Source organism: Chaetodon auriga, chromosome 20, assembly GCF_051107435.1.
Source record: "Chaetodon auriga isolate fChaAug3 chromosome 20, fChaAug3.hap1, whole genome shotgun sequence".
NCBI lineage: Eukaryota > Metazoa > Chordata > Actinopteri > Chaetodontiformes > Chaetodontidae > Chaetodon > Chaetodon auriga.
Window position 1 is genome coordinate 9,190,880 of NC_135093.1, and position 23,671 is coordinate 9,214,550.

Here is a 23,671-nt window from a genome sequence, read left to right on the forward strand (position 1 = left end):
GAGTTAACAGCTGTAACTTACACCCAATTTATATAATAAAAGAGGCAGCGGTGGAATATAATAAGCACATTCAAATGGTGTATACGCTTACTCAGCATAAGCACAATGTCGAGGTGTTTGAACTTAAGTATTTCCATCTTCTGTGACTTTATAACTCTACTCCACTACATTTATCTGACCCCTATAGTAACTTGTATTTTACATACAAAACCTGTGATGACCTGATGAACTATGAACTGACAAACAACTGAACGTCAATCATCTTTAAATGAGTGGCCTTCATTGACAGACTGTGTAGCCTGTGGAAAATAAATTGCCTTCTTCAGTTTGGCCAGCAGATGGAGCTGCAGGTCTGTCAGGATGTTGTTCTGCTGCGTAGAGCCAGCTCTGTTTACCCAATGACAAGACTGCAATAAAGTGGATAATGTAGTTGAAGGAGACATTAAAGTGTGAGAAAACCATTGTATGTATGAAGTATACATGATTAAGTTACTGATAATAATAAAGCACTGCAAATATTCCCTTTACCAGTCACATTGTTCATATTGTCCATAATATGTCAGATTTTCTCTTCTATGTGAATTCAGATCATTTATAACTTATGATAACTCACAAAAGGCGGATACTGAATTTGCATAGAAGGCTGAAGTGACTGCACTGAAAAACATTCACAGTTCACCAAACCAGTTACAGGAATACCGGAAGTTTGAGGATTACGGCTTCAAAGTAACAGCACAATAAATAAATTAATAAAAGAAACGTTACATTATTCATCCTTGTATGTCCACCTATTCCTACACCAATATTACTGAAACCATATTAATCACCTTCTTTAGGCCACTTTGGCCTTAGTTCTGGTTGTATGGTTAGAGTTTGGTTATTATGGCCACGGGACCAGTTCTACTGCTCTTGATTAGTTTTGATGCAGACAGACTGCCACAATATGGGTTAAAAGTTGTGCTTTTTAATATAATAGCCAATGGGCCCACGAATTCGGTGTATCCATATGGAAAGAAACATTTATCGGGAACTTTTGGCACATCTACGCTTTTATTTTGAAAGATCTCGCAGGAAGCCAGTCCCCAGAGACGCTCCTTCACAGGTATTGAAGCGTCTCACTTGTCCGGGAGAGCAGAGGAGCTCAGCATTGCGCAGAGCATGTAGTCGAAACTACAGCAGACTGCGGTACTGAAGTTTTTGTCTGTTTCGGACCTGAAGTGACTTTTTCTTCTTCTTCTTCGGGAGAAACATTCACAACCTTTAGAGCTCCCCTTCGACACTCAACTTGTTTGGAGCTAAATGACAAGTAGGCAGCGACACGGAGCCACTCAGTGATACCCGGGCCACGATGGAGAGCAAGGGATTACTTCGCTGTAAGATTGTGGTGGTCGGCGATGCGCAGTGTGGCAAGACGGCTCTCCTCCACGTTTTTGCCAAAGACTCGTACCCAGAGGTAAGACACAGTTTTCATAACGCGTGAGTGATGACTGCAGCGCAGGTGCGTAAAGTCTCTGGAACCATAAGGCACGACAAGGTCTCCATCCAGCCTGACATTTCCAGGAAAACTTCAAAACCCGCGTATATCATCTAAAATATTGGAAATCACTGATGCCACACAATGTTTCATTTATTTCTATGCGACTTATTTATTTTAATGCGCTTTTGCTCCTTTCATATTGGCGAACTGTAAATTGGTGATTTCTTTAGACAGACAGTGTTTTTCGTTATTACAGGATTTTGCTCGATCTGTGTGATCTATCATAACGTAATAACTGGATTAAATGAATACATGTGCAGGCTTCAGACTGGCGCACATTCAGTTGCACAGTTGCCACAGAAAATCCGGGCTCTGTGCGCTTTTGCGCATCGCGCGCGTCAGCGGCTGTCACCGTCTGTCGGTGTGGGAGCAGCCTGGTCTGTAAATACTGGTTTGACCACAGCAGCAACCAGTGAGGCGAACGGGCCCACAGCAACACACTGAACCACCGGCTGTCTATGCATTTTGTGTTGTGAGACATGAAGGATTAAATGTGCAGTTACAATGTTTTCATATTGGACTAAAAACTGTCTGATGATATTAATCAAGATAAAATTCACAAAATAATCTTCTGGACTAGTTCATTTTAGAGATTTAGAGCATATAGATAACGGCAGAATCAATCTGACCTCAGTATTTTGTAGCTAACATACACTGTTCCATGAGCAGTGCACAAAAAAAATCAATTGATGGTACGGACCTCATCTCATACTCATCAGATCTGTGTTGTGCTTTTGCTTGATCTTAGAGCATGCTCATGACATTTTCAATAAATCAACAGCACAAAATATAGTGAATTTGCTGACATTTGATTAAAAATAGCAAAAGTACCTGAATGTGATGTACTGAAATGTCCTTTTTACTTGTAGAGTTTATTTTTCAGTTGAAACTCTTGAACCGTCGAGGATAATGAAATCAAAGCTTGTTGACCTAAATTTCTGAATTTAGAAATAGGTCAAAGCTCAGAATTGGCCTCATCTACTTTCCACACACACACACACACACACACACACTATCTCATGCCTCTGATGTTCAATCGTCGGCGCCACGGCTGCCTAATTAAGATTTTTCCTTCCTACCTTACATTATCTTGATTTAAATCTTACAATGTACACAACACCCCTCTGAGCTTTCATCTAATTTTAGCCGCATGTGTCTCATTTCAGAACTATGTTCCCACGGTGTTTGAGAATTACACAGCCAGCTTCGAGATCGACAAACAGAGGATCGAGCTCAACATGTGGGACACTTCAGGTAAGACGAGCTCGGGGTTTGGTTTCGTCCTTTGTCTGGCATGATTATCATGCCAGTGTGACTCAGCCCGTGACGAGCTACTGTATCTGCAGACTGGCAAACAGATGACTCCTTGGAACGTTGGATCAGAAACATTAGCAACTGGATGAAGTGTGTCCGAGCACTGCTGTGTGTTTTAAACTGATTGACTTCCCCTTTAGATGTTGATTCAGCATCAGCAGACACTGATCTCGCCTGTGTTCATACACTATTTGAATAACGTCACTCCTATCATTGCTTTAAGAGTTAATTTGACAGTTGTGGTTTGATTTGAACAGCCGCTTCAGAGTTATATCATCCCTGTGAGAGGATAAACAACTTGTCATTCAACACTTTGCCTGCTCCAAGTAGCTGTCACGGCTTCACTTGAACACTGTAAAACTAGCTGCTTGCATGACTATATTATGTTTACAATTAGGCATCTGACCAAGTCCACTCAACATGACAGGTTTTCCAGAGTTGAAGCAAGTGGATGTTGTTAGACTGAGTTAACAAATGTTGATTGCAGAGTTGTTTGTGTACTCGTGGTGCTGATATAGCTCCTGGGCAGCTGTTCAAAACTGTGAAGTTAACTCTAATCTGTGAGGGCTGATGTCGTAATATTGATTTTTGGGCTCACAAAGTTAGTATTTTGCATCTCAGAGTCATTTTGCATTTTTTACGCTGGACTTGAACAGATGAGAGTTTGAAGAACAGTCAGATTCTTTCAGTCTAAAACAACTTTCTCCCTTTTGACAGCCTTCAGGCCCTTTTGCATTTCATTTCCACTTACATAACAACACCCAAAAACTTGTTCTCACACATCCACAGAGCGCAGATTTAACGTGCAGCGTTCCATTAACCTCCACCCATGCAGACATACGTATAGAAAGACCAGCTAGACAAGCTGGAGATTAAGAGCTGCAGCTGCTGAGACTGGCGTTGCCTGTTGGTTTGCAGTGGGTGAGGCCACTCCACTGTGTTTAAACAACACCCTCTGAAATTGCTGGTTGTTTCTCTCTCTCTCTCTCTCTCTCACACACACACACACACACATACAGACACACCCCTTTCTCTCACTGAGCCATGTGGTGGATAACAATTACACTAAAGGAAGGCTTAAACAGTAATTTACTCCACCAAACCAAAAAAAAAAAAAAAATCATCTTCTTGTGTGAAACATGTGCCATTCAGGACTTTATGATGTCATTTTAATGGAATCTCAATGTCTCAATGGACGCTGAACATAGTGGATGTAGCACTCCCAGGTGTGAATGTGAATACCTTTATGAGTAAGATGCAAGGTGTTTTCCCAGCAAAGCTTTGCTAAACCTTCTACATAAATAATTTGAACATGCATGTGCTACCGTGAGAGCAACATTACTCTTAATAAGGGATACTTTAAAACTGCTTTAGAGGATATATAGTAGCCAAAGGGGTGTTTTAAAATCTGGCAACCCAAATATTGAATTCATTAGTGACTTTTTACTGATTTGTAAAGCAATAATTACTGATTTATTAGTGTTTATATAACCTTTCGCTATGACATAGAAAGTAGCCCAAATTTGACTGACAGTTGTCGTGATAAAAGTAAACAAAGGACCTTAGTGGCATCAGGGATTAAAGGGATACTTCATAATTTTGGAAAATACATAAATTCACATTCTTTCCAAGAGTCGCATGAGAAAATTGATACCACTCTCATATCTGTACAGTAAATATGAAGCTACAGACAGCAGCTGTTTAGCTTAGCTTAGCATGACGACTAAAAACAAGTGGAAACAGCTAGCCTGGCTCTGGCCAAAGGTGATAATATCTGCTTACCAGCACCTCTAAAGCTTACTAGGATGTTATTTCTTGTTTGTTTCATATGTACGAACTGAAGTGTGAGAACAGCAATTTGTGAAAGTCACTAAACTCTGCCAAGAAATGGTTCAGGACACAAACACCCATAAATCCACAACTTGTTTTTACACTTTGGGTTTTGTACGGAAGAAACCAACAAGGTACAAGTGATAATAAATAAACTTTACTGTGTTTAAGACAAAGTAGATTTTAGAGGTGGTGTGATTATATACAAAGACACGATGAGACTTGAGTTTGTGAAGGCACAAAATGTCTCAGTTTGGGCAACAGATTCAAGCATGTCCCAGAGATTTATGAGTCTGCTTCATAAACTTCATTCTTCATTGTAATTTAGCTACATCTTATGTCTGTTGCTAGCTAGCTAGAAATGGATGTTAGCTGTAAATGTGTCTGACCACAGCTATGGTCAGTACATCTGTTGCTAGCTAGCAGCCAACGTCCATTTCTAGCTAGCAGCCAACGTCAGTTCCTAGCTAACAGCTAACAGCTTGTGTCCGTTACAGTAGAGGTCTCCAGTAGATTTACAAACCAATCTCTAACACAGAATCTTTAACTGAACCACCATTATCAGTGACCGGACAAAGCCAGGTCAGCTAGCTTTAAGCTAAGCTAACTGGCTGTTAGCTGTAGCTTCATGGTTATCGTACAAGGGGAAACAGCCAGCGTTGAGTTGCATCAAACTTCTCAATTCTGAGCAAGAAAAATAAATAAGCGTCTTTCCCACAATATCAAATCCAGACATTGAATGATCTGGATTGTGGTAGATGATCCATGTCTGACCCGAGCTCCCTCCCTTCAGCCTCTATAAGCCACTAAGAAGAGACAAGCGCGTTGCCTTGCAGCGTCCCTGCAAGCTATTCTGGGTCTGTCTCAGGAGACAGGTGCTTTGGCAGCTACATCAGTATAACTACAATTCCCCCTGGTACCTGCCTCTACTTACTAATGACTGAATAGGGGGGAATTACAGTCACTTGGCGTGCATACAAGGATGTGTGTGTGCGTGCTGCTGTAACAGTGGCTGTAATACCCTTGGGTTTTGAACTTCTGTTCTTACTTACATTTGCTATTTCTTATGCAATCATAGCTTTGTTTGAGTATGTTCTGCTAGTGAGTGTATTCCCCGGCATGTGCAGGCATGCGTAAGAGACAGCCTGGCAAATGTTTGTTGTAGCATTCAGTTTGTCTGCGTATGTGACGATCCATGGCATGCCAGTGTGTGCAGTTTGCATGACAGCAGTAAAACAGTGGGTCGAACTCAGACGTCGAACAAGTTTTATAGAAAAATCTGCTGTGTTTTTGTCACCAAGTATCACATTAGTTTAATTCTGAGTGGTTGAAATGGCTGTAGCTGGGGAGAAGAGAGGGCATGAAGCCACAAAGTTTGAGACTTATATAATCAAATGACTTCAACGGAGAATGCAGGGAAAATGGCACCAATAACACGTCAAGTTCATTCAGAAAGAGCCTCGTGACAAAACAGATTTGTTGAGTGACTTCAGAGCACCAAAGGATGCAAATGCAGATGATAAAAAAGCACAAACTCATCCGATTTTAAAGCATAAGGCCAGAGCTCCGGTGTGGATAACAGATAAGAGGAGGAGGAGTAGGCTGAGTGTTGTTCAGGCGTACAGAAAGGAGCGAGTGTTAGGCAAGGTGCCAGAGCGAGCCTCCGAGCTGCCCTCTCATTGTGCAGAAACAAACAGTGGATTTAATTAATCAGGCACTTACTGTGTGACCAAACACTTGCCCTCTGTCTCCTTCATTCTTCATCTTGCTACACCACCCACTACCTCTTCAACCTCCTGCCTCTTTCCTTTACATCTTTGCATGCTTGTTTTCAGACTCGCTGCCAAACTAAATTCCCCCCTCGGTCTATTCTGTGTACATCTCTGTTGGCCTTCATTCTTACCTCAATCTCTCTGCCATCTTAATCTCTCTCCATGGCTGTCTTTCACGCTGTGTTGTATGTGACACAGAGTCAAGATTAAGATCAGAACAATGCGAGTCAAGTCGAGATTCAAAGTGCATCCTTGGCCTTGGAAACAGCAGTTGACTAACCTCTCGCCTCCCCTCGATGTTTATTTAGCCGCTGTGGAGCTTTTGATCATATCACATGATCTTCCTCTGCGCAGCTGTCATAGAGTTGGAGACGTTCAAATGTCCAGTTCTCTGAGCACTTTAAGGACTTTTAAATCTGTGTTGGTTTAAAACTTGAGATTCAAGTAAGAGAATCACTGTGGTCCGCCATTGCAACAAGGGGTTGAAATGGTACGGGAGGGACAAAAATTAGCTGTGAGCACCAGTGGAACCTCCTGTATCTCCCACTCTGCATGCATTGCATAAATATTAGAGATTAGTAATTGTGCTAATTGGATTAAACTCTAATTAATGTAGGAATATCATCAGGCACAATATGAACTGAAACAAGAGAAGCCTGGACTGCCCTCAAGACGAAGCCTTAAGATTAGGCACTAATGCTGGTGTCACCTGAAGCAAACTAATTTGCAAATAATGAAATTACCAAAATGGCCTCATGATGAATCCTTCCTGGCCCCTGAGGGCCTGGGATCTTGGGGCATTTGCCTGCTTTGCCTTGTTGGTACTTGAGCCTTGAAGTGACACTCTTCCTAGGCCTGATAATCAGACTGAATTGCCATTTTGTTTCACTTCATTATTCAGTCTGACATCGTGTTCATGTTGGCCAGTTCGAGTTTGGGTGGTTGCCATAACCAATCAGTAGTGGGTGACATATCCGTCCTTCTGCCGTCCTTTTCAGTAGACGGCGAAGCTGCGGTGGAGGCTGTTATAATACAACACTGATGTATTATAAGAGCTGGATACTCAAGATGATGTCCAGTCATTCAAATGAAAATTGCTCGGTTTTCCTCTGTGTTTGCGAGTCCCACCGCACATGTGCACCTTTTTTGTATCTCCAATGAGCAGCATGTCCATCTTGCCGATATTATTTTTGGTAAACAGGGAAGCTGTAGCAGCAAGCAGCAGCCATACTAACCCTTATTACATTGAGCGGATTCATACACTGATTTGAGAGTTGTTATTTCCGGTCGGTGATTTGTTCATTTTTAACAGGCGGGATGGTCCAAACTCTAACCTTAACCCTACTAAAACTATATCTGTAGTCATGTATCCCCTAAAATATTTTGTTACAGAGGTGGTTTGGTCTGGGAGTGTATTGTCAGCAGCACAGATGCTACTGAATGATCAGAGAGATACTATAGGAATATTATATGAATACTGCAGGCAGCACTGTGTCTCTATGATCCTGTCTGTATGAGTATTTGTAGAGTGAAGTTTAGAGAATATTATAGATCCAAGATGAAACTAACAGAAAGGCGGGACTGAGAGAAAAAGGGCGCATTCAAGAATCCGTATGCTGCTTCAGCACCACGGTCAGCGCCATGGATTTATCAATACACAGCTCAGTTAGGCTACCGATATTTCAGAGCCGTGGTCGTGGTCATAGATTCTAACTTGCACAAACCTCAGTCAGATAAAGGATCAATGATTCAGGCAATAGACTAGACTGACCTGCTGTTCATTTCTTTATGTTGACGTACAACAACTAAAACAGATTCAGAGGTCTCGAACTACACTCGTCCATCAATCAGACACTCAACCCCTTTCCTCTGTATTTGCCTATAAGTCTTCCTTTTTCTGTGCTGTATGGTGCCAATGTTGAAAAACAAGTGCGTATTTGGAAGGGAAAGCCTGTTGGGAAACACTTAAAAATGAACAAAATCATCTCTCCTCATAACAAATTAGCAAAGCAATAAGTTAAATTCTCTTTTGAAAGAAGCGTCTGCAATATTTTAATGTGCAATGGACCTTGCGGAGTCATCAAAAGGCAATTGTTAGCTCAGATTACCATAAAACAAAGAAACAAATTAGTCTCAAAATGCAAGCATCGCTGGTTATGATGATACAGCAGTTGTTGTGTGTTGAGGGAACTTTGCTCTCCAAATACGAAGACGGAGGACTTAAAATCTGATCCTAGCCGACCTCATGTGCTATAACACAGTTTCACGTCTGGATTTGCCCTTCTCTGCACTTTTCCTGCCCCTCTCTTTAATTTCACTCACTCTGTCTGATATCCATTCTGGCTGCCTCACTAGTCTCTTCTTCTTCTCTCGGTTTCCAACAAGTCAAGGTCAGGAGTCCCACTGTATTGGGCCACTGCCCTCTCAGCACTCTTGCACTTGATTAGCTTACCTTGCGTTTTCTTTGTCCGTCTCTCTATCTGTCTTTACTGTATGGCCCTCCTCCACCTCTCGCTCAATCTCTTCCTCATTTCCTCTGTGGCAAAGAAAAAAGAAAAAAGAAAAAGACTTGGTGCCGGGTCTAATTTCACCACAGATTGATCTGTTTCAAGCTGACCGTCCCGCAACGTAGCAACAAATGATTTTTATCCAGCGTGCATGTATGAGGTGGTTTGCGGGCGACTGAGTGCCACTGGTCCTGCTCAGTCTCTTAGTATGGTGTATTTAGTTATATATTTCCTTTCCTCCTGCACTGAATGCCCTCTGTGACTGTTCAAAACAGAGCCAGTCTGACGTGAGCCCAGAGAAATTCGGTGCTCACAAGCATCTGCTCAATTATCAACCAATTTGCCAATATACGGCTTAAAAAGGTCATAAATTAGATTTAATACGTAGACTCCAGGGGTGACCTTTCGATTCTTAATTAATCATCTGGTGCTAATTATGAATATGCTCTAAAATCTCCTTTTTTCTAGGATCCAAGGTAATTACATATCATATAATAATGTTAAACTTATTAAAACAGATCTTGTCCTGCTTCACCTTCTAACTTTTAAGAGAGCACATGTGAATGACTTGTCAAGCCTGAAAGTACTGAGGTGGCAAAACAAGTTTTTTCACATTGCTCAATCAAAAGATGGAGTATATTTAAAATGTGGTGAAAGGGAGCCGCAGCGAGGTTATTTCTAAATGGATGGCAGCTTCAAGCCCACCCACGAGTCGAGTTATGAGAAAGTGTAGATTTTAACTGTATATTTGAACATAGTGGAGCATTTAGCAGCTGAAGAGCCACATATTCCCCCCAGGAGTTGGCAGAGAGCGAAACAGAGCTAAAAGAGAGTGAATATTGGATTTACATTCATCAGAAACACAATTCCAAACTAATGCCAGTGGGGCTCTGTTTGTTTGATCTGTAAAAAGGCGGAAGAAATGATATGTTTGACAAATTAAAGTGATAACATGTCAGTGCTGTGTTTATAGTATGTTTCCACTGCTTCCCAAAAAATCTGTTATTGCAGGCTTAAAGGACTCCTCTTAATGAAGCTGGTTTTAGCTTCGTAATTCACATTTTAATTGTAGTCGCATGGTGACTAATTATGCAGAATAATTAGCCACTTCTCCACAACATAACCATTTTGTTCATGATGCAGCGACACACATAACAGGGTTTGAAATTAGGGTTTGAAGTTGAGCTGTCTTGGCTGAACCTGCACATTTTACTGTTGCTGCGAAGAAATACAACTTTGGTTGAATTTTCCTCTCCTCTGTGGGCTGACGACAAAGAGACATTGTTGTTGCCTGCGGGTTACTCTTGCCACATAAACGCAAGCCTCCAAAACACGCTGGTTTCACAGCTGAGAAAGTGTGAGGTAAGAGTCAATAAAGCAACTGGATCAACCTGCAGTGTCACACCTTGAAACAGTGAGCAACGGAGGAATGCATTGAGGTTTGCCGCCTTTAACACTGTCCTCCGGGCAGCTTCCTGTTTAGAGGCACGTAACCTGAACTGTGTGATACTTCCTTGAGGGCCTGGCAAGTCAATAAGAACAAATCCGTTTTTAAACACACACGGATGCTCGCTTGTGCACACGCTCGCTATACACATGCTGTTCTTTCTGTCACATACTGTGCAAACATCACAGGCACACTGTAAGCCTTTTTAAGACCCTGTTGCATCCATCCATCCATCCATCCATCCAGGCTTCCCAGGTTGACGGAGTCTGTGGCTGAGATTGCCTTAACAATCCATCATTCATTCATGAGCAGCTTTTATGACCCCAATTACATGTTGGCTCTTTGAAAGCACTACCCAGATGTGCTCCGAGCGAGCATCTGTGTGTGAGTGGCACCTGGCTCCGTGGCGGGAGTGGAGAAAATAGCTTGATGTGTTGAAGCGTTTCAGAAGCTTTTTGGATAGGAGTGCAGATAGCAGGGGAACTGGGTTTTTAGTGCAAGTGCTGTTGGGGTTTTTTTTTCTCTACTTAACATGTGCAGGGGTGTGTATGTTTGTGTGTATGAGAGTGAGTAAGTGCTCTGAGAGATTAGAGGAGTGGGAAAGTATATAAATAGAGGCAGTGTGGAGACAGAAGGATATAGTGTTGGGTTTTAAGAGCGCAGTCATGTATAAGAGAAAGCAGGCCGAGGATGGACTAAATGAGTGTCAGTAGGTTTTCACGGTGCGAGCCTGAGCACCAGTCATCCTGGTCTGATTCTCCTCTGCTCACGCAGCCCATTAGACGACCAAGGGTACATTGAAAATCAATGGCCTAGATGCGTCTCCACTCTCACTCCCGAGGGACAGGCGGTCTGTCTCTCAGCTACTGGTGCATGTGTAACTGAGCAGTCTGTCAAAGAGAGACGGCAAGTCTGGATGAACTCAGTAATGCTAACTTTTAGATAAGACTTTTGCACTTCTAGCATTCATTTTTGTTTCGTTTTCAGCTAAACTTATTCACTTATTTACTCAAACTCTCTCAGGCAGCCTCAGCATCTTCGTCTGTCATGCTCAAAAAATTCAATTTAACTTTTCGTTTAGATACAGAGGCGCTGTCTTGTGTCCGTCATCACCTTCTTTGTGTTTTTTAATTTGCAGTTTTCAGATTTTTAGCCAACAATAAGCAGCCAATGCTGACATGTCCCACAACACATCACGTATAGGCATGTTGAAACATCCATCAGCCACAAAAACGTCCATTTTCCGTCTTCCTAAACCCTCATTCTATATTTCAGCTACAGCAGCTCGTTCTCATTGTAAATAAGATGTCTTTATTTATGCCAGCGGTTCATTTTGTAAAGTATAATTTAGCTGGAGAGCATAATCAGCTTGTTCCATCGATACAGAAACAGGCTTTTTTCTGTATTTTCCCATTCATTCAGACTGTCTGTTTACTGTCAGGTGATAAGGCACCGTGTCTGCTTTTGCTTTACCCTCTCAAGTACATTTTTCTAAATTATCTTTGTTTGAAGAAACATCTCTTTTCAAAAACACCTGTAAACATATTATCCCTCTTTTTTTGAATCTCTTGTCACATGGCCTGATAAGTCTTTGTTGGAACAAATGTGTCTGCGTTATGTGGTAAAAGTTTGGCCATGACAAAAGACAGGCACAACAAATTCAAAACCAAAAAAGAACAGAAAGCCCAAACAAAAAGCCTCCCCAGCCTGCAGCGGCTCCCTTGCTAACGCGAACATTTTCGACGGTAAAGTGGGTGAAATAGACGTCGGCTTGAAGAACTCATGGACCGAAGTATTTTTCATACACACTCAGCGTCTTTCGTCATGTTTTCGACTTTTAAAGAGTGGCTTAAAACCACAACGGCGCAGTTGTTACATTATGCGACTGGAAAAAAGTAATTAGATTTTGTAGTGCACTCTGTTTAGACACAAAAACACACAGGGGGCACTCAAGGGGTCTATCCATCCACTTAAGACCCTCTCTAGCCCTTATCTATAATGCAAGACGTAGCTATGACCACTCCATTCAACCCCCAACACCTCAGCCATTACTGAGACAGATGGCTGGCAGTGACCCTATTCCTACTGCACTGCGATATGCTGTAATTTCTACCGCACAGTAGTCGTGTTTCCTGGTTTTGTTTCTGTATTTTTGTTTTGTAAATGGCTTCGGTTCATCACAGCCGTGAGAGTGGCTTCACTGAACACGACAAACCCACGTCACAGGATTGATGGTGGTTCGTAACGGTGGATCAGATCCCGGACACACTGAACAGAAGAATCCATTAAATTGTAAATTGAAGTTGAGTTCACTGCCGATAAAAATGCTAGGCTATTTATTGTTACCTTACAAGGATGATTGCCTGGAGTGGTACATCATATACTGTAGTTCAGAGGCTCTCAACCTGTTCGTCTGCATCCCCACAACACGATCAGATTAGCTCGAGCACCCCTTCATCTCCACCACTTGTCATGTTCCAAACATGTTCATATAAAGGGATTCTAAACCTGCTGTTATTCAACACTGTTGATTACGTAAAGGTGGATTTTAACATAATACAGATACTGAAGTGATCCTATAATTGTCTACGTTTTGGCTTGGTCTCTTTTCTTCCCTTTTTTGCATTCAAACTATGTGAAATGGCAGAGGCTGGATGTCTCAATAATCTTTTTTTTTTTTTTAATTACTTTCAGCAACTCGTTTTACTTTCTGTGCTCACAACTCATTAACAGCATTGGCTGTGTGCAAGATCTGCTAATTCACAAGCTGGCAAACTATGAGAGCACAGTCATACTCTCAAAGGTAAGGTGGCACTCTGAGTGCTTTTTCACCCAATTAATAAACCAAACACAATAGAAAACTTTCAGAATCCCAGGAAATAGCCAGTGCACTTTACAGTTTGTTCGTTTTAGCACAATCTGTCATTGTTTGTTTTTTCAGTTGTGTTCATAAAAATATTAATTTTCAAGTAGTTAATTTCTTCATTTTTTGAACCCAGCCTCCCTCCATCCTTTCTCTGAATCCCTAAACACATTTCAGGCACATATATTGTTGCCTCGACTCTCAACGTAAAGGTTTTTTTTGTAGATTTCCTTATTTTTTGTACTTTTCCATTGGCTGTAGCACGTTGAAACCTCCTGTCTGAAAGGTGAGATGCAGTAGAAGCTGCACAAAATGTTTGCCTTCACTAAACAACATGTATGGATCAGAGGTTTATGTATTCTCAGGCTTTAAAGCTCGGGATCAGGGCTGCACACGGGAACATAAGGCTGCTCAGACAGCATATAAAATCACAGCAGGAGCTGGGAGGTTTAATGTGATGGGGAGATGCCCAGATGTCAGTCTCTGCCCTCTGTCATTAATTTTAAGGAATCCTGCAGGATTACTGCTGATTTCAGGCAAAACTCTGCTCACTGGCAGCAGCCTCCCTCTGTGCACACTGAATTAGAAACATCATGCAGAGTTTTCACCATGGACTGCATAAAACACAGTCTCTGTGACGTCTCCCAGAGGTTTCTGAAGAGCCATTGTGGAGCTCGGTCACTGTGGCTCCAACCCTCACCGTATTGGCAGGGCCTGGGCAAAAATGCCGATGGTTGGAGTGTGGGTAGAGCTGAGGCGGGCTGAATGAAGCCTGGTTGCTAAAACCTAGAAGCTAGCTGTCACTCATGCCCATAATTATGCACAACTTTAAGCCTTGATATAATAATTGTATAAAAATTCCCCCCCTGTACAGTTATCCTGAACAGAACATTAGCTTTAGAGAGCCAGCCTCAAGTGGCCAATTGAGGAACTGCAGTTTTTGGCACCTGTGCATTGGCTTCATTTTTCAGCCCTGGAGGTTTCCACTTGGTTTTCACTGATATCCAGCTGAGCTTTCTGTTACAAGTCTGACTCTAAATGAAAAATCTTAACTTCCATCAGACTTGAGTAACGAATGAAAGTTAGCCTGAATCTCTGCCTGTTGACAGTCAACACATTCAGGAAGCACATGTCACTATCAGTGCTGTGAATGGTTGAACAACAATATCATAACCTGACGATTCCCAACAAAGACCAGCTGCGTTCATCATAGACTTCTTTATTTCATATAGAAAACACACATATACAAGCGTGTGTGTGGTATGGAAATCAAAATCCTTTGTCACATTGTTGACAAGCACATTGTGCAAAGACCGTTTGCCTCTTGATATAATCGGCAGCACCGGCATCACTCATCCCTCCACGCTGCTTTTCAGACTATTGTTTGCTATTCAAGCAGAAGAGTGAGCATGGCAACAAGCACAGCGTATTCCAGTTGCATGAATCCATGATTTATGTACAGTTAAAATGGACCAGGCTTAGCACAGATGAGAGCTTGTTTAAAATCATCATGAAGGTCAGTCAAACTTTGAGTTGAATTAATCACTTTTCCTCTTGAGGACTGTTTTTGTGCATGCTACAGTTTGATCACATTGTGAAAAATACCGCTAGCATTTCCTAATGCTAAATACTAATATAAGCACCTTTTATCATAGAACCGCATAAACATAACAGAAGTTGAGGCGTTTAATGGAATGGATAAAGACCAGTGAATCAGAAATAATCATCTCCTGCAACGTCATATAATTTTTCTGAGGGGACTTTCACATTAAAATACTGCATTAAAAGCTCCCCTCAGAGCCACACAAGACATTAGACAACAATTGGTGGATTGGCCGTTTGAATGAGACGTCACTCTGGAGATGAACACATCAAGACACTCATTACCTCAAATAAGATAATTAACAGTCGCATCGAATTAAAAAAAAAAAAAAAAAGTAATTACATCGACATCAGTCAGACATCCATCGTAGGATCTGACCTCTCGTGCTCAAAGGGAGGCCTGCTTTAATCACATGGCGGACAGAATGAGAATGGAGGGAAATATATCAGGAGTGACACCTACATGTTAAAATGATGGGAAATTTGAATGCAGTTCAGCACAGGGAGTGAGAGACAGAGCAGTGTCTGCTCTGCAGGGTGTCTCAGACTGTTTATGCGTATGCACTGAGTGATTATCCATGCTGAGTGTGTGTGCGTGTGTGTGTGTGTCTCTACCGAGTGGACTCTATTATTGTATGATAATCATCTGAACGTACAGGCTGATTTCTCTTCTGTTATTTACCAGGTACTTGTATTGTCCCCGCATTTCGCACAGCATGAGTGCGTAGCAGTAATGCTTAATCCCTGCGGGTGGTGTTACTTATATGTTCACGTGGTGGAAGAAAACTACATTAATCAGCCGCATTGAATTGTACTGCCATTTCCTCTCTGGATGTATATCAGGAATTCAGACCTGGATGAAAACCCAGAGAGGCACTATTTCTTCACAAGGACATGACTGGAACAAACAGGATTTTGAAATGAATGAACATCTCTGTTTCGTAATGGAAGCTGGCAGACAAAAATGTCATAAGAGAGGATTAATAATGATTTTCTGTGCAAACATCTCAAGGTGTGTTTGTGTGCCTTCTGAATCACAGAGAGCCACGAATACCGAAAGATACGACATGCCGTCTGCTTGTGTCTTATCAGTCACTTCACAGCTTTGAGCTTGACTAACCAAAGATATTTCCGAAAATACAGCGGTGGATGTTTAATAATGAGTCCTACAAGTTCAGACAAAATGAGAAAAAGGAGATATCTCCGGAGCATGAAAAAAATCACTAACGAGATTTACCATATTTAACGTAGAATAGATAATATGCCTCCCTTCATTTCATAATTAAGAAACCTGCCTAGTGGGGCTCATTAAAGGTCGCTCATTAAGAAACTTTATTTCATAAAAAGCTTGTGTTCCTCTAAGCTGCACCTTCAGTACAGTCTGGAATATACAGACGGGTGACAAATTCAAGAAAAAAGCTGAATAAATGAGTGTAGAGATGTGAGAAAAGACTCAAGCCATGAGGTGTCACTGAAAGGTTTGATGAAAATGATGTGAATCGAACGGCTTTGGCCTTCACGGTCACCCACTCCGAACCAAACCGAACACCTGAGGATGCATGTTCAGTTCTTATCTGCATCCATTTAGTGCTGAAGTGCGTCTGTTTGCCTTGAATAAAACCCTGAAACATTCTACTGTACAGACGACGGCAACAGATGTTCATTTTGATGTGTTAGAATTTGATAACTTTGTCTCAAAAGCCGGAATAATAAGGAAAACTGGACTTTTTTAACTAGCATTCATTCCGATTCCTCCATTATTATAAAGACGCAGCACAGGCTGATTTAAATTAACATCTGACGGTGACAATGACTTAAATTGATTGTCTTTATTTTTGCGTTCTTATCTTTCATGTTTGAGGAAGCATGAGCTGCATTTTGAGTCTGGCGTGTCGTAATGTCTGGTTTCTTGTTGGCCCCTGCAGGCTCAGCACATTATATACATATGCATGACTAAATAATAAGAACTTCATTCATCCATACACTGTATGTAGTCATTTGTACAGTGTAGTGACCTCCCATTTTTCTCCATAAGGACGACATATGTTTTAATCCATCAGTGCATCACATGTTCTTTCTCGTTATTGAATCAAGTCTGGTGATTTTAATATAGCCAGTCTTTTGATCTGGTTAGATGTTATTGGTTGCTGCAGCTGTTCTCAGCATAATTATATGGAATTCAGAGGATTTTTGTATTGAAAACTGTGATCTGAAACAATGAGTCAATTAATCGATGAGTTGCTTGTCAGTAAATGAAGGATTCTCTCGTTCTGGCTTATCAAGTGTGAGGATCTGCTGCTTTTCTGTGTCTTATAAGATAGTAAACTGAATCGTTGTATTTTGGACTCAAACAAAATAAGCAATTTGTCACTTTCAGCTGTAGAAAATTGTGATACTGAAAATAAATGTAAATAAATTTGCATTCCCTGGATTGGTACATCTGCCTACTGCACCTTAAGTACTCCATTTGTCTGTGTGGCATGTTCGGTGCGTGCGGTGGGCGTCAGCTGACATCAAAAGATGCAACCGGTGAGTGCAAAATTAAAGGATCTCACTTAGGGGTTAGTAACAGGAACAGGATATACAGACCTGGCCACTCCTGTGAAGAGGCCCAGTCTCGTGGCATTAAAGGTGGATTACATACCAGCTGTACATTTTCAAAGCATGTGGCTGCATTACTGCAAGAAACTTTGGTGTGTCTCCTAAAAGATAAAATCAGGACAAACCTCTCGAAGCAGCCACTGAATCCAAGAGACCTATCTGTCCATAGCAGCACACAAGTGGATTACATAAAAAGGGGATGGACTTCACATGCTTACAGCAGCGTGTTGTCGTGAGCCACCAAATACACGAGAGAAAAAGCTTTTTGTAAGCTTCAAAACATCAAAAGCATGACAACCCCATGTGGAGTCGCAGCATGGTGTTGCTTTTTCCCCGGCCTGTAGTGCGTCACTGCGCCAAACGTTGTACAGCAGCCTCACATCTTACACACATTCGACGTTTCGTTGGCTCCTGTTGAGTCAAACTTAAACGTATACCTGAGTGTGATCTGTCACATTCGTAGTTTTCATTTACAGAGACTGCTGGCAGGATATTTCAACTTCAGGCCCTCTGTACCAACCGTTTTTTTTTTTTCCCAGTAAATATTTCAAAAAGTGAAGTAAATGAGCCGTAAAGCGCTTTAAATGACTCTTATTGTCCTTTGAGATAGCTGAATGAACATGTAGCACTCCAGCGGCTGAGTGTCTTCTCGAGTTTGTTCTTGATCAGAGCGTTTTAGACAGAGACAGATGGGCTGAAGTTTCTTTGCGCTGCTGCTACGACAGCAGGAATCTTCCCATGAGGGGCATCATGCTACAGGTCCCACAGAGGGTCAAAGAAAGCCCATAGATCAATACGCATTAGCTGCTGCTCGAGAGCTGAACAAGGATTAGTTGACATCACGGAACCTTGAGGCTTGCAGTCTCTGTGTGTGTTGGTGTGAATTTGTTCCTATTATGAAGAGTCAAGTAAGCGCCGCCATTATCCAAGATTATGCTAATGCCCGTTTTATGAGTAGTGCAGCTGAATTCATTTATAAGCCTGAATGATTTCCTGATTTCCTACATTTGATAATAATGAATGTGCAATAATGCTCAGCCTCTTTTTTCCAGACTCTCAATTCTTAGTGGCATCAAAATGAGGATGACTAGTTATATTCTGCACGTGATAGACCTGTGGTGAAATAACTCAACACTTGGTTTGTGAAAGGAGTAGTTTCACATTTTGGAAAATACACTTGTGCACTTTCTTTCCAAGAGATAGATGAGACTGTTGATTCCACTCACATGTCTGTGTACTAAATGTGGAGAAAGCAGGCGATTAGCTTAGCTTAGCACAAAGACTGGAATCAGTGGTAAGAGCTAGCCTGACTCTCTAAACCTACAAGTACCTGTAAAGATTTACCATCTACAACCTGCATCTTGTTTGTTAAGTCTGACACAAACCGTACAGCAAAAATGACACCACTAAGTTACACTAAGTGATAGTTAGAGCACATAACCGCACTCCTGATTTTATGTTACTGTGCAGACTGAACAAACAAGGTACAAACAAAACCCTGCTGTCAGTCTTTATGCTAAGCTAAGTCAATCACCCCCTGGCTTAAACTCTATACCTAAATTTGCAATAACCAACTTTCTGGCCACTTGGGGGCAGCAGAAACAAGCTGTAAGCACAATACTGATAAGTTAGCAAAATTTTTAGCAAATGTTTATCTATTTATCCATCCTGCAGGTATGAAGGGACATCCAAATTTATTAAGAGTCATGGATGAGTTTAAGTCCAATATTCACTCTTGTTTTATTGTCTTTATTTTGTTCTCCACTAATTCCTCAGGGAAATATCAGGCCCTTCAACTGCCAAATGCTAAACTGTAGCTAGTCGCTAACTTTGTCTGTCTGCCGTTTGATGCCGAGTTTGTGGATCTATTGGTACTTTTTCTTGTAAACAGCCGCCCTCTGTATCTGAAAATGCTGATGAGAGCCGTGAGAGTGAACCAAAATACTGAAATTGTGCGTCACAAAACCAAAGTGCTGCAACCCTAAAAGTAAAAGGGTTAAAATTCAAGTTAATATGATCCATTGTTAATATGAAAACAATGATTATAGCCACTTTAACTGCAGACATGAGAGTGGTATTGATCTTCTCATCTAACTCATACAATGAAAGCAAATTAGCGTATTTCCCAAAGTGTCCTATTACACGTGTATGTAACTATTCCTTTAAGAACACTTGTAACATCTGTACAGCCTCCTGTGTGTTTTCAGGACGCTTGATGACACAAACCAAACGCCTCTGACAGCTTAATTTACTGGGTCTTTTATTCAAAGCTGCGTTTGGAAAGTACCTGTTTTTGGAACCACTGACGAAAGGAGGAGAAGGATTCAAGTGCTGAGCGACGTGAATCTCGGGAGAGTCGTGATGCTTGTTTATTCTGGCGGTGGTGGGTAGACTGAACAGAGGAGGACTTGGCAGAACAGCAAACAACTATACGCTAGAGAAAATCAGTCAGTTAAACTCTATAGACGAAGACGAAGTAGACGGAAGAGCGGGTGCCACATAGCTGCATTAGATAACGCTGAGAGATGTTTCTGCTGATTAGACTGATCCCTGGTTACCTCCCTGCAGGAGATTACACTCCCCTGATGCAGTGACAGATGCAGAGTGCACCACCTGATCAGCCCTCTGGACAGTTGATCTGAAAACATTCGTGATCTAATTTGCCAGCCGTGTTGTTGTCTCACTCTGTTTCGCTGTTTCATGTCCCAACTTTTCGAAGGGAGAATAGATTTCCTCCTCCTCTATTTCTGCTTTAAAAATGTAGATGGGTAGGACGAGGCTGTGTGAAATGCCATTTTAAAATTACATTAAATCATAATGGAGTTTCATTATGTTATTATTCACCATATTGCCATGCTGTTTTTTTTTTTTGTTTTTTTTTTACTCTGTCTGCATCTTGCCTTGGGAAAAGTTTGAAGCTTAATTGTCTGTATCTTAGGGTTTCATACTGAGAACGCTGAAAAAAGTGCTGTCAAACTGGGTCGCTCACCCTCGTTGACTCACATTTTGTCCTCATTGAAGTTATTTTTCAGCATTTTCTCTCAACAGAATATATTGAATTTGCTTGAGTTGCACTTTCACAATGATGCCTGAAAATATTGCTTCCTTGTTTTAATGTTAATTATGAGAATAATACATTGTTAATTAACCAATTTAAAGGTACTCCATGCAGGTGTTTTTTACATGTGGGTCTAAGTCACGCATGCCTATATGTGCTGGTAACGTTGCCAAGAAGTACAGCAATATGCCAGCAAAGGCAGAGAAGAACTGCTAGCTAGTTAACATAGGTGTAAATAACATTAGTTATTATTAAGTGTTGTTATTATAGCCTTACACCCATACTGATATTTGAGAGTTTGAAAAATCAGGTATCGGCCATCATATTTCCATTATTTTTCTTTTACATTAACATAACATAAATATTATTGATGAGGATCCTTTAAATTAGTTTTTTAAGACGAGGTAATAAGAATTGTTGACACCTGGAATACAGCCGTGAGTGAGCCCATCATTGCTCTGGTTGGCTCTGTACGTGTAATCATTTTAGGTGTGTGGGAAAACACATTTCTTCAAGTATTTTGCATTGGTCTGCACGAGTTCTAATGATAGCAGCTGACCAAGAGACATAACTCTGCATAGCTGTAGCCTATATAGGCCCGATGTACTAGCAAAAGTGCTGACTAAGCAGCTCTGCAAATGACTTCTTTTACAGCGTCCCATCCTGCTGCCGAGATTGGGCCCGCAGTATTTCATAAATACAGTTTGCATGGCTTCAGGTGGGCTGAGACGAAGATCTCTTGTTTTTATACACAAAAGACAATAACACGTAGGAGAACGTCACTAATTCTGACATTAAATGTGTTTTCACTGTATGTATTTTTCCCATATGTCTGGCATCGGCACAAACTAATGAGACAACACTGTCGGTAACAATCAAAAGGGAAATGTCGGCTTTTTCTGAACTGTCAGAAAACTAGCAGAGGAGCAACAGTGGATTTTTACTGAGACAAAGGCTCAAAGTTTTTAACACTATGGTTCATCACAGCGGCCGTCTGATGCAGAGGTGGAGAGCCGGCAGTTTGAAGCTGAGCTGTAGCTGTCAGCTCGCTGATGTAGACCTGCGGGAGGCTTATGGGGACCGTCGGATACACGTCCACTCTCCCCTGCTTCCATCGCCCTTTATTGAATTAATCAGCCTCATTTTCTTTGGACTTGATATGCACTAAGAAAATAGAGATAGTGTGTGTGTGAGAGAGAGAATACAGTGTGTGTGTGAAACCCAGGAGCAGGAATTAGTCAGACAGACAGGGGAAAAATGGTTGTGGCCTTTAGTTTGACATTTTTGACCACAGCAACACACACGCACAAACATGTGTTTTGCTTTAGGGCCAAAAACACAAATTAGGGTAGATATGGCTGCTTTTTTGGGCACACATGCTACACCTGTATATTGTCCTCCAGGTGCGTTGATGTTGTGTAATCTAAATTCAAAACGACTTGGTAGCTTAAAGAAAAATTCTTTCTTTCCCGACATTTTACCCTCTGATTTAACTGACAGGCTGTCCTTCACTCAGTGCAGTAGTACAAACAGTGTGCGCGTGTGAGACTTATTTTTCAAACTGTATTTTATATTTTACACCAGTGCCTACAAGTGGTACTTTCCTCTTTATTCAAGCTTCGATATCATTGCATGCAGATAATCAGGTGTAATTGGGCATTTGTTTAGAACGTGGACTCTTCTGTTAAGTTGTAGCAAATAACAGTAACAGATCAAAGTAAAAAGTAAGAGTCTCCTTCGGCTTTTCAAATTAAAAGTTAGTTCCAACTTTGTTGCGCGAGACGTAAACATTACGTTTTAATGTTTGCACTCTACGTGCGGCAGGGGCTCAGATTCATTCGGGCTCTATGGGAATTTTCTGCCGAACACATTTTTTGTGAAGTTGCCAAAGCCCTGTGTTCGGTGACAAAAGCACGTAGTGTTGGAGACAATGAGGCAAACGGAGACGGAATGTTGTCCCCTCTGGACAGGAATGTGTCCCCTCACTCGGGTCACAATGCTCAATTCAGGCTGAGCTCCCGGCGAAAAAACATGCCATTCTGAAATACCAGGTGACGCTTTGTGTGAGCCATTCATTATAACACTGTCACACGTCCGTCTGTTGGCTTATTCAAGACTGTCAGACGCACAGACCAGGGGTTGTGGACGAGGCCCCTCTTTTTCCTTTCGAAAGCAATGAATCACACCCACTCATTGTCATCTGCACTGTGGCTTAGTTCATGGTAATTACATTTAATCATAGTTATTACTGCCGAAGGTGCTCTGTAATGACTCATTTTGTGATAAAAAAAAAAAAAAGGTAACTCTTCAGCAAAGTAACTGAATTATATATAATGCACCTGGAAACGTTGGTCACGTCTTTTGTCGCCCACAGGTTCAGCCTACTATGACAACGTGCGGCCGTTGGCTTATCCTGACTCAGACGCTGTGCTCATCTGCTTTGACATCAGCCGTCCAGAAACGCTGGACAGCGTGCTGAAAAAGGTCAGTATCACATTAACAGAAGCGTGAATGTGTACTGTTTAATTGTTTTTTGGAGCATAGCTGAGACAGGTTTTGGGGTATTTTCTGTCTCATCGGGACAGCACGCAACCGAGTCTGATATTTTCAAGTCTGTGTCATTACAATACTCACATGCCGTGTGTACTACGGATGCTCCTAATGACTACTTTATTATTTTAAATGGCGGTGAAATGTGAGGCACTGTGCATCAGGGTTTCCAGTGAAACTGGATCTGGTCCAGTGTCCTGGACCCTATTTTCCCACATTTTTGTGTATAAGTGACTAATGGGGACACCAATTTTTGAAATTGTTCCAATATTGAATGACAGCACTGCAGCCGGCAACCGCAAACCGGCTGCAATGTAATGCCTCCGGCCGTCAATGTACATCCACTAAAAGTGTTTGTGTTTGTCACTGACAGACTCAGATTGTTATTCTAAGTGCTTGACAACGTTATGGAAAGGATAACTTTTTGTTTAATCAGAAACAGCCGCTATATCACTCTCACCAAAGCCACCAGACTCCATTTACAGAAACGGTAATTTTATCATCGTACACCTCATTCAAACATGACAGAACCAAAATAAAACTCACTAAAACCTTCCTGGTTCATTTTTCCACTGATCCAACTATCACCA

The 23,671-nt window shown here is 41.5% G+C and overlaps 1 protein-coding gene across 1 annotated transcript in view; it reads left to right on the forward strand.

Moving 5' to 3' along the window:
- The first annotated feature begins 1,117 nt into the window (after window positions 1-1,117).
- The window catches only part of LOC143339492 (rho-related GTP-binding protein RhoN-like), a 30,588-nt gene continuing 8,034 nt past the window's right edge, over window positions 1,118-23,671 (forward strand). The window contains exons 1-3 of the mRNA XM_076760749.1: window positions 1,118-1,453; window positions 2,704-2,791; window positions 22,906-23,015. Of these exons, the coding sequence (XP_076616864.1) occupies window positions 1,349-1,453; window positions 2,704-2,791; window positions 22,906-23,015 (303 nt within the window). The 5' untranslated portion in view covers window positions 1,118-1,348. The remainder of the gene's footprint in view (window positions 1,454-2,703; window positions 2,792-22,905; window positions 23,016-23,671) is intronic.